Source organism: Physella acuta, unplaced genomic scaffold, assembly GCF_028476545.2.
Source record: "Physella acuta isolate Inbredline_101_S28 unplaced genomic scaffold, ASM2847654v3 ptg001528l, whole genome shotgun sequence".
Classification (NCBI taxonomy): domain Eukaryota; kingdom Metazoa; phylum Mollusca; class Gastropoda; family Physidae; genus Physella; species Physella acuta.
Genome location: NW_026733043.1, coordinates 1 through 15806, shown reverse-complemented (window position 1 = coordinate 15806; position 15806 = coordinate 1). Strand labels below are relative to the sequence as shown.

Below are 15806 nucleotides of genomic sequence, written 5' to 3'. Positions count from 1 at the left end.
TATATTATATATATATATATATATATATATATATATATATATATATATATATATATATATATATATATATATATACAAGCACCGTCATGTTTCCAGTGCACCCAAGCTAAGAGACTATCACGTGCCTACCGCACAGGTCACATGACCATAACGTGCCAGCTTTAGCCAGTTGACGAAATGTGACATCAACACTACACCATTAAAGTTGTTAATTGGGTGAGAAAGTTGGCAAGGATAGCATGTCGCCCATTATCACCAGTTTATAAGTACAGTGAGATGGGGATGCAAGTATTGGGAGTTCAGTAAAAAAAAATTGACATCCAATTTTATAGGAAAAAAAGTTTTTTTTTAAAAATCTATTAGAGAGTATGGTATTTATTAAATTTAAAAAGTGTCTAGTATTAGAGAGTACAGAAAAAAAGTCACTAGCATTAGAGAGTTCCAGTACAAGAAACAATGAGCATGAACACAAATGCCCCTCATATAAAACGGCATTGTAAATTATACACAAGACAGATTCACATAGCTCAAAGACAATGGTTATTTCAAATATTTATTCTGGTTATAAGTTTAGAGATCAATCTGGTTATAATAAGTATTAAAGACTAAACTTTTAAACACCAAAACAATATATCAACCCACTGGTTGGACAACAAGTTGACCTGAGTTAAAGTAAACAACATGTCATTAAACCTGACAAAAACCTCATTATAAATACATTAAACCTTCTGTCATTTTGTCATGTAGAGGGTAAATACATTAGGGAATTATTTACTGTAATAACGTGACTTGTGCGGTTAGGGAATTATTTACTGTAAAAACGTGACTTTTGTGCGGTTAGGGAATTATTTACTGTAATAATGAGACTTTTGTGCGGTTAAAAATGTCAAGTAAATATTTTTAATTAACTTAAATTATTAAACATCAATAATTTATCATTGAGATCTTTGATTTTATAAAATATTTGATGTCTATACATGGATTGTAACATGAACCACCAGAAGATGACAGCTCAAATACTGATTCAGTTATTGCAATATCAACTAAGATGATGACAGAATCATTACGGCAATAATGATTAACAGATAGATAATGTAAATGACAATGTCATTGTAAAATGTCAATGTAAAAAGACTTGCTGAACTTAGTAAGCATTACCCTGTTCAATCAAGTAACAAAAGTACTTCGTCAAATACATAATAGCTTCATGTACATTACATCAAAAAACAATTGTATATTGCATTAAATTATCTTTTTATATATCTGGATGTACAAAAATAAACATTTACCATTTGTATTTGTAACCAACACTTCAAAATCTAGATAGGTTCAACAAATAAATTAAGTTTAAATAGAATGTTTAGGAAGATAAATGTGACCAAAATACACGACAACCCTCCAAGTAAATGCTTTCCCTCAAACTAGTGTGACACATAGTATTCAAGCTATCAGATAGCTGGACAAAATGTAAGGTTTTACAGAAGACCAAAGTGGTAAATTGTCTTTTGGGTGTATGTTTCTCCAGGGCGTAGAATTGAGTTGGGAAACTGTGGCTGAAATTAGATGACAAAGTTATTTTAATAGTGTCATTAATGATGAAAAAAGTACATTCAATGTAATAGTAAAAACTCCAGTAATAGTTGATTAAACTTTTTTGATTACATTCAAATAGTTGAATTTTTCTATTAATTTTTATTAAAGAAAAATTCTATGATTATTTAAAAATGTATATTCTAATAATGTTTTAACTGATAAATATAAGCAGTGAATAATTACAATAATATAAATATGCTGAAAACCATAGACAAATCTCAAAGAAACAAAGTTAAAGCCTAGGGTTCAATAGACAATTTGTTTTTAAGTTTAAGATTTTAATTTTAACAATATTTTTGCTTTGTTATAAGTAATTGGAATTGTATTCCTTACTAATTGCACATTATCTTACTTTAAATAACATGAAACACACCAAAATTGTAAGCAGGGAAAAAAAAGTCTACCTTGTTGACACTATCAGGGTAGTGCTGTGCCTCCAGACACAGACCAGCAAACTGGCCGTACTCTGCTCCACCTTTACCCTTCATGTTAGCTAACCAGTACGCTGTGTAGAACTGCATGCCTGGCTCCGTTGTGTACACATCCATGTAGCGTCCAGACTGTCCGTGTTCAACCCTGAAGATATTTATTTCAAAATAAAATCAACCATTTTAGGAACAACTTGTTCATTTTCAAACATTTACTTTCATCTACATTTGTATTAAGAAGATTGGATACACCTGGGGACAGTTTGAGCAACTAGCCCAGGACAGAGATGCCTGGAAAGCTCTTGTCAGCTGCCTATTTCCCAGGAGGGGCAACAGGCTAACCCAACCTAACATTTGTATTACCAATTTCTAATTTTAAATCAATCTTAGGATAAAATACTCTGGAATAAATATTCCTCCAAAAAAATAACTTCCAGCTTGAGTGGCCTACTTTAAGGCAAAACTATTTGAACAAATAAGTTTATTTTCTTATAATGTCTAAGTATGTTGGTTAACAGACAACTTTTCTTTTGTGTAATCTGTAATAAATCTTTCTAATATTTGAATTTTAATTGAGCACTGTTACTATGGCATATTGTTATCTAATAATTGTTTATATATGTATATTATAATATTTAAATGCATACTATAAATTTCAAGGCGATGTATACAGATGGTTCAATTTTATTTATATTTTTATTTTTCCTATTTTTCTAGACATACCTGGTTGCCAGCTTTAAAGCTCCATTGTTATCCAGACAGAAATTGATGTCAAAACCACGACCGTCCGCAACTTCTTTCAGTCTTTCCCCTAGGCTAACAGGCTGACGTAGATCATACCCAGAGCCAGCAACTGACCTAATTTCCCCTGAAAATATTTGCAAAATCAAAAACAGTACAATTAGCCTTACTACTCATAATATGCCAGAGAACTTATTTATTCTTTAAAATCATTGACACTTTGACATCAATAGTAATTTGTTCCAACTTATGGACAGAATAAAAATTGCAAGTTACCAGTAGGAATAGTGTTTTCGTTTAAGGGTAGATAACTATCTGCATGCATCGTGACTGTCAGATCATTGATATGACCGGTACCCTGAAAGATCATTTAAACTTACAATTTAATACAATTAAATAGTGATTCTAATCAAAACAAATTATTCAATGTAAATTTTGTTTTAAAATGTAATCCACAATGTTAACATGTGACTTACATGTCCAGCCAGATTAAAGTAGGCGTGGTTAGTAAGGTTGATGGGTGTGGCTTTTGTAGTTGTGGCAGTGTAATCAATAGATAATTTGTTATCATCATCAAAGCCATATACAACTGTGACAGTTAACTCTCCTGGGTAGTTCTCTTCACCATCAGCACTAACATATTTCAAGACTAATTTATCCTCTTTCACACTGGCTTCCCATACCTTCTGAAATTTATAAAAAGTTAATGTATTTTTTATCTTCAGCCAACACAAACTGTCATTGGGTATTTATTTTTATTTTTAGGGTAGAAAGTATATAAAGGTGTTTAGATTTACATGTTACAAAAATAAAAACCTCGCAATCATTATTTTATATACCTTTTACATAGTATTTAATAAAAAATTATTTTACTAACAAATGTAATGTTAAAACTAAATGTTCTTTTAGGTCAAATTAAACTTGGTTTATAACTTCCTTGAATAATTTGGTACATTTTAAATTGTTTATTAATAAAGTTAAAATGGAAAATATTTCAAATGTTCTCTCCTGAGGTAGATATAAAACGTTAACAATTATCAGAAGCATAGGTCTATATAGGGGAGATCAGGCCATACTGTGCTCTAAAATGGTACTTCATCTGTGCATTCTTAAACTAGTTTTTACTTATGTATTTTATTATATATAACAATCATCTGCATGTGTATGAAATTAATCCTCACAGCATTGTAACAATGAAGTGCCAAATAGGCCTAATATTATATAGTTATTTTTTTAGTGTTGATATCGTCTAAAATCAAATTTTGAGGTACAAAACATTTTTTAACACGTTTTTCTTAACTCAGCTTCGCGTTTATTTGTTTGTTTGTGGGTTTGTTGTTAAAATTGACATCGAAAATTAGCCCACTTCTGATTGCTCTAGAGATCTGAAATTTGGAATGCAGGCTATTTTCGCCTAACAATTTCAGATGCAATCATAAAAACTAGCAATTAGAGACCTAAATTAGCTTAATTAAATTACGCCCCAAGGACCATAAAATCGAGGACATGATTTCTAAACATACCGACAAGACTGGAGGCCTATTGACACAGTTACTTCGGCCCCAATCGATGTGAGCGCGCTGGCCGTGATCGTATAGTGGTTAGTACTTCGCGTTGTGGCTGCGACAACCCATGTTCGAATCCTGGTCACGGCATGTAGGCTTAATTAAATTACGCCCTTTATCTGTTTAATGCGTATCGGTCGCTCAAGATTTTTAGTCCGTGTATTTATAAACACTTAGTCAAGTCATACTTAATCAAGTCATTAGATAAAGTAGAAAATAAACTATATAAAAAACTTTTTAAAAAACCACGTTTTTCTTGTGGACTAAAAAGTAGAAAATAAATTTTTCTTTTGTGCTTCCTCGAGCTGTGCAGGTTCTTGTGATGACTGACAAAAAACGTGGGTCGGGCAGATGGGTCGGGAAATTTGATGGTGAACGTACCCACGAGGAAGCACAAAAGAAAAATTTATTTTCTACTTTTTAGTCCACAAGAAAAACGTGGTTTTTTAAAAAGTTTTTTTCAAGTATTTTATTTTATATAATGTTTGATGTAATTTCATCAGTTTTGGAAAAATCTTTGCAAAAACAAGCAATCAATTAAAATAACTAAAATGTAACTTTCATCTATTTACAAAAAACAAGGTGATCATTTTCTTAAGTATACTGACCTGATCAAAACCCACTTTACCACCATGAAGAGAATTGGGGCCATTGTTTATAAACAAATGATATGTCTCTCCGTCAAGAGTGAATTGACCGCCTGCTATTCTGTTGGCTACCCTTCCAATGAGTTTGCCTATATAGCCAGGCTTTTCTTCATAATCTGAAATTTTTGTTTTAAAACAAATCTGAGGGAATTAGATTTTGTTTATCCCTACCTTTACCTATAATCTAATTTTAGCCATAAACCTTAAAGAGACAATCCATAACTGTAGTTAGCATACAGCAGGTCCAAAGCATAAACTTGAAATTATCAACATATCAGATAGACCTAAAATGAAAACAGTTATGTTTAATGCTTGCCTGAAACAGAGTCAAAGCCCAGGTTTACATCCCCAATGTTTCCGTCTTTGTCTGGTACATTGATTTCTGTGATGATACCACCAAGATCCAGAATTCTGACACTGGCTCCGGATTTGTTACTCAATGTGTATCTGAAATCATTCATTTATAAATTGGCTATATATGGATATTTCAATTGTAGGTCTAAAATACATTTAGTCTGATTTAGATCCATATTTTACTACCTTCTCATTACTAATAAAATAAAGTTAGATCTAGTTAGTAATTAATAAAATATAAATTTTACTTTAAGATCTAAAGTAGATTATGATTAAAGATTCATAAAATAAATATACAACAAAAAATCTGTCTTCTTTAAAAGTTAATAATATTATTATTAAATATTATATTATTAATTAGATCTAAATTCTATAGGCTTAGGCCTATAATCAATCATTTTCAAATCAAGGCCTAAGTAATTAATTAGGCCTAGTCATTAGCCAAATACTATTTGAAATAGTAATAGTAAATAGTATTAAATACTAATAAATTAATAATAACGAGCCGGCCCGCGGCATAACATACGCCGCTATTTAGTTGTTTCTAATTTTCAATAATTCATAATTTGTGAATTCGACAGTACCAACGCTGACACTGAAAATATTTCTTTAAAACACTATAAGTAGCTCGTTAAGGACCATAACCCCCCCCCCCCCCTTCCTTCCCTCCCCCCCTCCCCCCCCCCCCCCTACGTTTAAAATCGTTGGCTCTGCTTGTAAACATTTAGAGTGAACACAGCTCACTAAAACCATGTAGGGGTGGGGAGGTAGGGAGAGGGTTTGCAGCTTGTTTTCTAAAGGCTCGAAGAGGAGAATTATATATATAGATTGAATAGCTTTAACTGATCTCTAGATCTAGTCTAGATCTAAATCTTTATTCATTTATTATACAGTTAGCTTTAGTAATAGACATAGGCCATGGGCCTAATTGAATTTATTAATCATTAGGCCATTAGTATTAGGCCTAGTATTCATTAATTAGTAATAATCAGGCCTATGCCTAACTGTTATTATTTATGGTATAGATAGATCTAGTATTAAACTTAAATTAATAAATAAAGTTATAAATTACTTAAAAGTAAAGTTAAAGTAGTTACTAGTACTAATATTAATATTGTAAGTAAAGTAGAGTAGGCCTACTAAAAAAGTTTAAAAATTAAAACTAAAGTAAGTCACTGAACTAAAAATTATAAAAAGCACCTTGTTACTTTGCGGCCGTCTTTCGTGGTACCAAATTCATCGGAATTAATAGTGGACATTTTAGTAAAAATAAATTAATGCAATGTGTGTCAACTTTTGTTTATTCGTTCTGTATCTTGGATCTTGGTTAGGTCAAGTGTTTGTCGGAGTGGGTTGAGTGAGATGTATTTAGTGAAAAGGTCAAAGGTTATTATTTTTTGTTTTTGTACCGGCACTGCACTGTATTGACATGCCAGAAAGGCCACTGTATTATTTAATTTACTTATATATAGTAATATGGTACAGTTGTACTTATCAAACAAATTACATATCAAACTTTTATTAAAGCTGGATTCTATAGCTACTATTATATGTTTAAAAATTACGTTGTTATAGATCTAGTATTTATTCAACTCTAGAAATCGCACAAACATGTAATATATGATACATTTTCGATGTCCTTTCTACAATACTAATACTTCGACTGTGTATCATACAGACTAATACAGCTCACGATAATCTTTTTTGCCCCCTAGATACTCCATGATTGCAACAGGGAGTTGCTAGAAATGTTATTCTGGTTACAGATTATAGGCTAATGTATAGGCTATAGAATATACATAGATTTATATAAAGATTTATGAGGGTGTGATGGTTATATTTTTTTTTAAATTGTTTGTATCTTGGCAAGTTTAATGCTCCGGGGCATGGGAAAGAGGGGGGGGGGGTAATTTCGACAGTGAATTTTATGATTTATCGAATTGGTGTCACTCCTATAAATGGCAGATGTTTCTGTCTGCTCAGCATATAGAGAGAGTTGTGGTTACCACTATATGTCAAGCCGTCTTGACTTTCTCTAACGTGAGTCAGTTACCCACTAGAACTGGATGGACTCACGAATGTAGCCTACTAATAAGGACTAGAGTCCAAGTTTTTTTTTAAATAAAGAATAAAATGAAAAAGAAATACTTAAAAAAAAAGAAATTGAATTTTAGGATAAGACGAGAGAGCAGAAGATTATATAATTTGGGGGGGTGGACATTTTAGGATGATGTGCAGAGTTTCTTTCAAGCACCTCGTGAGGTGGCCAATCCCCCCACCCCCTCTGAACGAAATAGAATTTATATAGAAAATATATACTTTTACCAGTGACCCCCCCCCCCTTATGATGTCGAATGTGTGGAGGTCTGAGGAGGTTAAAAATAGACACAAAAAGCTGGGTGTCATTCAATGACTCTAACCTAATCTCCATTATTCAGAGCACTCTCTACCTAGCTGTAAGTTTGACATGTAAATTTGCGTGGATGCACAAGTAGCCCGTAGCCTAGATAGTTAGGTCGGAATAATAAGGGTGCTTTGTTTTAAGACTACCATGAAGATCTTTTGAGCATCTTTAAATGTGTGCATGGACATGGGTGTGGGGAAATTGCGAGACGCGAAAAGCGAAATGGCGAGGCGGGAAAATGCGAGAAGGGCGCGAAAACGGTCGGTCACGTGACTTTTTTGTCTCGCATTTTACCACAACCCGATACTTACGCTGGGTAGTGTTGACATGCGAAGATTTCTGCGAAAAATTTACCGCACCCGATATTCAGTGGTATTTGGTCCAGACTTCAAAGATGTTTCGTTTACATTGTTAAAACTTCCGATTTTTCCGTCGCTAGACATACTGATGATTTGTCAACTCCCCCCATCTTTTGTGTCGACTTAGAATACCACCTTGTTCGAAACCGACGGAAATACCGCCGACGATAGATCAACTTCTGTCTTTTGTGTGGAACGCCGAGGCCGCCTGATTTACCGTCTTTGAAGATCGCCGTGCCCGGATCCGCTGCCGCCGCAAACATATTTTCTATTGTTGCATAGAAATTTTGTATTATAGCCGCCGCCTACGATTTTTTTCTAGCTTTTTTTACCATATAAATCTAAGCACAAGGAAATGCCTACATCATTTGGATACACTAATTTATATTAGATTTTATATCACGGTTGTGACTTTTCCAAATTTTCCCATAAATGTTATATTATTATTTATTAATTAATTGTAAATATATATAAAAATTTATTATTTATTATTTCCATAAATAAGTCAGAAAAAATAACATCAAATTAAGTATGCAGTTACTGCCCTATGTGAAGGCGAGGACTAGATTAACCCTCCCTTATGTGTTGCTTATTCCTAAGCTTTTATGAACTCTTAATGCCCCCCGTTTTTTTTCTCTTACTTACTGTTTGGGGAAAAAATAAAGTGACGTCACCGATATTATCAGTTGCTCGTGCTATATCGTAAGCTATGGGCCTACTTCAAATATTTTTAAAACCAAGTTGAACTTATCTGAATTTTTTGGTTTTGGTGGTGGTGTTATTTTGGGGTCTTCCATAAATGACTTTTTGCAAGTACAAAAATCCATAAATAGATGTTGCAAAATATCTCTCCTGCTGACAAGATTATACCAATTCACAATGACACAGCTCACGTTTGTATAAACATGAGCGGGCTAGATTTTTAAATTAATGCTGACTGAGACGGGATTTTCCTCTTGCTAACAAGAGCGGGCGATGACAGTAGCACAGCAACGATGTTAGGATTTTTAAATAGATAGATCTAGATATAGATCTATCTATCTTCTTAGTATCTAGATAAAAAATAACAACATACAACACTCGTGTTAAAGGGTATGGCTAAATGCTTGTTTATTTTAAAACAAAAAAAAATAATTTAAATAAATTAAGATGGAAAAAAAAGAAAAAAACTTTTTTCGCAAAAAGTGTCTCGCTATTTACCCTTAATTCCGCAGGTATGTCTCGCATTACCTTCTCGCATTTTCCCGCCTCGCCATTTCGCTTTTCGCGTCTCGCAATTTCCCCACACCCCATGGACATATAACATTTACTGACATGTATAATGATATCATTATAATGTGCATTTTTTATAACACCCAGTGATAAAGTAACATTTGTCTATTTAATACTTTGAAAAACTACTGTAGTATTAGTAAACAGTACAAATATATATATATATATATATATATTTATATATATATATATATATATATATATATATATATATATATATATATATATATATATATATATATATATATATATATTCTGGCCCTTACGATGACTATTTTCTGTACTTTTGTTGACATTCAAATTACACCTAATATCTAATGGTGCTATTTTATAGGTAGAATATGTTAACAGATTTGGTTAAAAAATGTAATAAATTATATATATATATATATATATATATATATATACCTATATAACCTTCTAGCAGTGTCAGATAGAGGTACATGATACACGAGCCTACTATAACTTTTATAAGGCTACATTTTAGCTAGCCAGAATTCCATAACAATTAAATTGAATAGCAAGGTGTAAGAGTGGTCTTTCCTTTTTTAACAGTTGAAAAAATGTGACATCAACACTTAATCAAAGTTGGTTACAGGCCAAACAGATTGAAACAAAGACTAAAAAAAAATGTTTCCCATTTTATTCTGATTACAACAAATTGAGCAATTCAAAGCTTTCTGATTATAACTGTAATTAAGAAGCAGGCCTAAGGATGTGACATAAACAAAACAACACTGGTTTCACTGTAAACTGAGTGACTTGTACATTTTTAGGTAAATTTAGTTAGCGAAAAAATCTACTACATAAATTAATCAATAGCTGATGGTTGTAATCAAAATAATGTAATAATTATAATTAATGTGAACATTGTAATTCTTGCCTTACCAGTAATGAAATTAAAAAAAAATTGCAAACACATTACATTTAGCCTACATTGTCAAGACAATATGTTCAAAGAAAAGTTGTAGAACAAATAACAATACTTTTAGTACATTTTAAATCTCAAAAAAAAAAAACATTTGACATTTGTATTTCTGATTTTTTTTAATAGTTGAGATAAAAATAACTAACATATAATGCTTTTTAATAATTGTAGATGAAAAAAACTATTCTAAATGACTAAATTGTTTCAATCAAACATTTGTAGCATCAATATATAAAACCTTAAAGCTATATCATATCATGCAGCTGCACCAAATATTTTACAGAAGACCAAAGTGGTAAATTGTCTTTTGGGTGTATGTTTCACCAGGTCGTAGAATAGAGTTTGGAAACTGTGGCTGGAATTGGATGACAAAAAGCTACTTTTATTGTGTCATAAATGATTAACAAATGTACATACAAGGTAACTTGTCATAAATGAGGAACAAATTAACCTTTTTGAATTAAAAATAAAAAAAAACATTGTTTCAATCTCAGCGGTATTTTTGTACAATTTTTGAGAAATAAAATAATGGTATAGTAAAAATGTGTACCTTATTAACGCTGTCAGGATAGTGCTGTGCCTCCAACACATAGCCAGCAAATGGGCCATAGTCAACTCCGCCCTTACCCTTCATGTTAGCCATCAAGTAGGAAGTGTAAAACTGCATGCCAGGCTCAGTGGTGTAGACATCCAAGAAACGTCCAGTCAGTTTGTGTTCAAATCTTCAGGTATGGACAAAAAAAAAAAAAATTAATTATTTACAACATAGTCTAGATAGTTCATGTACTTTACAGTTTTCTGATAACATTTTGAACAAGGGCATTATCCAATTATTAATTCCCTACTTTACTAATCTACACTGGGGCTAACAATCATGAGCTTTATGCTCCTGTAAGTTTAAAATATTGGGGCTAAGAGACATGAGCTTTGTGCTCCTGTATGTTTAAAATATTGATAAGGATTTATATAGATAATATAGATAAGGATTATGAACTTGGTGGATTTTCTTTTTAAAACAGGCAACTTTTTGTGTAATAGTTTAAAAAACTAACAATTAAATATTTGATTTTAGAGAAAGATAATTTAAAACAAAACAAGTTTGTAGACTTGGCTGAACTAAATGTTTTGTATATTATATATACAAAAAATCTTACAATTAAATGACATCAGTATTGCATACCTGGTTGCCAGCTTTAAAGCTCCGTTGTTATCCAAACAGAAATTGGTGTCAAAACCCCGACCCTCTGAAACTATTTTTACCCTTTCACCCAAATCGACTGGTTGACGTAGATCATACTCAGTGCCAGCAACGGGTCTTATTTCTCCTGCAAAAATTTGTCATCACAGTTAATTACACTTAAACTAAAACAAATGACAACATTTATAAAGGTAATTTTGTTTTTTAAGAGTAAGATTTTTTAGCAATAGGTTTTATCAACTTTAATGTTCTAATTTTATCAACTTTGCTCTATGCTTTTGTTTTACAATGTAGTAAAAAACATGTAATATGTAAAAAATCAAAGATACCTGTGGGAATAGTATGTTCATCTAAAGGTAGGTAAGTCTCAGCATACATTGTAATTGTCTGACCATTGAGATGACCCGTGCCCTTGAAGATCACTTAAAAATTAAAAAACATTTCAAAAACCTTATATAAAAGTAACACTAATGTAAACAATCAACTTACGTGTCCAGCAATGTTATAGAAGGCGTGGTTACTGAGGTTGATGGGTGTGGCTTTTGTAGTTGTGGCAGTGTAATCAATAGATAATTTGTTATCATCATCAAAGCCATATACAACTGTGACAGTTAACTCTCCAGGGTAGTTCTCTTCACCATCAGCACTAACATATTTCAAGACTAATTTATCCTCTTTCACACTGGCTTCCCAGATTTTCTGTAACAAAAATATTGTTAAAATATTAAATACTTGTGTTTATCAGTTGACATAAAGTGTTGTATCAATATACATTTTTTTTAATCCTTAGATTTACAAACACAAATCTAACATCACAATCACAAACAAGTCTCACAACTAAAATCTATCAATTGAAAATTGAAATTTCAAAATAAATCTAGTTATCAAATATTTATTCTTTTTTTTAAATATTGTTTATTATAATCATTATTAAGTCCTTTACAACATATACATAGAATTTGTGTCCATTCTATTTTAAATCATAGTATACTTTTAAACTGATCTCATACAAAATGTCGCAAGCCAACAGATAATCTAGAACAGAAATAAATCCAACTAAATTTTTAACTTTCAGCTTAATCTGGAAAACATATGGTAGTGTAATTTATATGAAATATACTGACCTTGTCAAAACCTACTTTACCACCGTGCAGAGCATTGGGGCCATAGTTTATACACAAATTATATGTTACTCCATCAAGAGTGAATTGGCCACCTGCTATTCTGTTGGCTACCCTTCCATTGATTGCACCAAAGTAGCCAAACTTTTCTTCATAATCTGAATGTAATTTTGTCCTTATTTTTAATCAAATGAACAAACCGTTTTTTACAATTAGTTTTTTCTTTATAAACCCATTTCATTATGCCAGGATAAAGTAACTTCAAACTAGTGGATACTAATAAACTATGTAGCCTTTCTGGAAGTATAAAACTATTTTTACCTTTAGCACATCAATCAAAATGTTTTTATTTTAGTTTGAAGAGCAGTGAGAAAAACATAATGAAGTGGGAAGTAATGGGTACAGATAGCATGTTATGAAGTGAACAGGATTTCTCTAAAGTCTAAAGAGTGAGTCAAAGCCTTTATGGAGCTGAACTGAAAGGCATAAGATTTTAAAGGATTCTGAGCAATAACTATATTATAATGAGATCTGGGGGGGGGGGGGGGGGGGGGGGGGGGGGGGCATTTCATGGTTTTGTCCCACCTCACCCTCACTCCCCCAATACTTTTGAAATTTTTTTTCGAAAAATTAGTAATAGTATAATAGGCCTACAACTATCAAGATTTACCAAATATTTTGCTTATTTGTGAAATTTATTATACTTTATTTAAGTTGATTTCCAATCATTTATTTATATTTTTATTGCTATGGACTTTTATGAGTTGAGACCAAGCCTATAAATAAATAATAGAGGCCCTAAATAAGAGATGACTAAATTGAAATATTACCTGAAACATTATCAAAGCCCCAGGGTTACATCTCCTAAGTTTCCATCTTTATCTGGTACATTGATTTCAGTGATAGTACCACCAAGATCCAGAATTTTAACATTGGCTCCTGATTTATTAGTCAGGGTGTATCTGAAACCATTATTTTTTTAAATGACTATACAAGCATATATACATACATACATATATATATATATATATATAATATATATATATATATATATATATATATATATATATATATATATATATATATATGTATGTATATATACAGGGGCGTAGCGAGGGGGGGGGGGGCGGGGGGTGCGGACCGCACCAGGTGACACCATTTAGGGGGGGGGGTGACACCAAGACAAAAAATTAGCAAAATAAATTGAGAAAAACTTGAGGGGGGGGGGGTGCAAATCGAAAACTTGAGGGGGGGGGGGTGCAAATCGAAAATTTGAAAGTTTGTAACCGGGAAGGGGTCGCTACGGGTGACACCCGACTTCGCTACGCCACTGTATATATATATATATATATATATATAATATATATAAACTGTGGGTTCTATGATACCATAATAGCATATTACTTTTTATTGTGGCCTATACTTGCACTTTCTTTTTTCCAATTTGATGCTGCTTACTAATTTTTTTTTAAATTTTGTTAACTGTTTTAGTTATCCAAAAGAGGTCGGATTTTAATTTCATCTGTAAGTAAAGTTAAGCTTAACTTTGAAGTAAGCTTGTTAAATTATATTTGAAATATATATCTACAAGTTTAAAAAAAACACAAATAAATGTAGTAGCATAACATGAATTAGATTAAAGAATATATAGCACCTTGTTACTTTGAGGCCTTCTTTAGTACTCCCAAAATAATCGGATACAATTTTGGTCATTTTGCTAAATAAAATATTGTAGAATCTAGATCTAGGTCTAGATCTAGCAAACTCTAGACTTTTTATTATATTGGCCTAGCAGTGTATTCCGTTTACAATCTTGGGTTTTTTTTTAGCTTGTAATCAAATCTTAAGTTTAAGAAAGACCAAAGTTTTAACAGTTTCCGCCCCCTCCCCCCCCGAAGAAAATCTACCCCCCCCCCCGAAAATTTCAAGTGCCCCCCGCCCCCGCCCCCCCCCCCCCCCCCCCCCGGAGAAAAAGTCTGGAAGAAACACTGAGGAAGAGCTGTTGGCGCAATTTTTTTCAGGCATATCTTCGAAGCAGCGGAGTTCCAGGGGGGGGTGTAATAATAATTAAAAAGCTCATTTTTATCTGCATTACTCAGAGGCGTAGCGCCCGGGGACAAACTTTCGATTTGCACCCCCTCCCAAACTTTTGATTTGTACCCCCTCTCAAACTTTCGATTTGCACCCCCCCTCAAACTTTCGCTTTGCACCCCCCCCCTCAAACTTTTGATTTGCACCACCCCCCTCAAACTTTTGATTACTTTTTCCAACCCATTGGCGCCCCTGCCCCCCCCCCCCCCCCCCCCAATCGCTACGCCTCTGGCATTACTGAATTATACACAAAGCTAAGAAATAACATCTGCTGTTTTCACTATCAATTCTGTTACGCCATAATAAAATGGGACAATGACTGGTAGAAAGCACCCCCGGCCATTCCAAATGGGAAGGGCTTATTGCCCAAGGTCAGGTATATAAATTGGGAGGGGGGCATGAAATCTGATAGTTCGCCCCCAGTGTTTCTTCCAGCCTTTTTTTCTCCTTGGGGGGTGGGCACTTGAAATTTTCGAGGGGGGGGGGGCGAACTAAAATTTTCGGACACTGTTAAAAGTATACATTTTCTATATAAATTATATTACGTTCGGGGGGGGGGGGGGGCCTCCCCGCCCCCCTCGAAGGGTCGAGGCTGCCTGGAAGAAACTGTTAGTCCCGGGTTGCTGCTCCTCTGTCCAGGGTGGACCCGTCCCCTGCACAGACGTAGAAAAACGTGCTATCTGTGCAGAGTGTTAATCTCGCGACGAGATTCGGTATTCTCCCCTGGTCGGTCGCACCACTTAGTAAGATAAGGTGGTAGAGTAGATAGGGTTGAGGGGGGGGGGGGGTCATACACAGGCTTACAGAGTCGGGACTTACTAGAACAGACAACACGTGACCTTCGTGATTGACCAATGAGATTACTTTTCGTGTGTAGTGGCAGCAATAAGGAAAATTACAACACTTAACGTACTAAAATTATTATAGTAGGCTAATTTGTATGTAAACACACAAAAGCATCAGAAATCGGAATTGGTTATTGTTAGACATTTTAACTACACTGTGATTGTATCTGTTTTTCACGGGTTTTCACTTACATAGTTCATGTTCATAGTAACAATGAAGATGCCAGTATGCAATATATACAAATGATAGACGTGCTACT

At 33.3% G+C, this 15806-nt stretch overlaps 2 protein-coding genes across 3 annotated transcripts; both read right to left on the bottom strand.

The window, feature by feature from the left end:
• Positions 1–539: 539 nt before the first annotated feature.
• On the bottom strand, positions 540–6728 carry LOC131928652 (galactose mutarotase-like). Of its 2 annotated transcripts, none has more exons than XM_059284729.1 (8): positions 6529–6728; positions 5291–5421; positions 4936–5090; positions 3239–3445; positions 3039–3120; positions 2745–2889; positions 1998–2169; positions 540–1553 (listed from the first exon to the last, which is right to left on the bottom strand). In XM_059284729.1, the coding sequence occupies exons 1-8, from the start codon at positions 6585–6587 to the stop codon at positions 1476–1478; spliced, it is 1029 nt and encodes a 342-aa protein (XP_059140712.1). In that variant the 5' UTR covers positions 6588–6728; the 3' UTR covers positions 540–1475. The 2 variants fall into 2 exon arrangements, with proteins under 2 accessions (XP_059140712.1, XP_059140711.1); XM_059284728.1 differs by having other exon boundaries at positions 3239–3448; positions 6529–6726.
• A 3253-nt stretch (positions 6729–9981) lies between these two features.
• Positions 9982–14416, bottom strand: LOC131928654 (galactose mutarotase-like; the record flags this gene model as incomplete). The annotated part of the gene is given in 9 exon segments (XM_059284730.1): positions 9982–10646; positions 10842–11013; positions 11472–11616; positions 11819–11900; positions 11979–12188; positions 12614–12768; positions 13441–13459; positions 13461–13572; positions 14265–14416. Coding segments are annotated over 9 exon segments (1032 nt in total). The 3' UTR covers positions 9982–10568.
• Positions 14417–15806: the final 1390 nt, after the last annotated feature.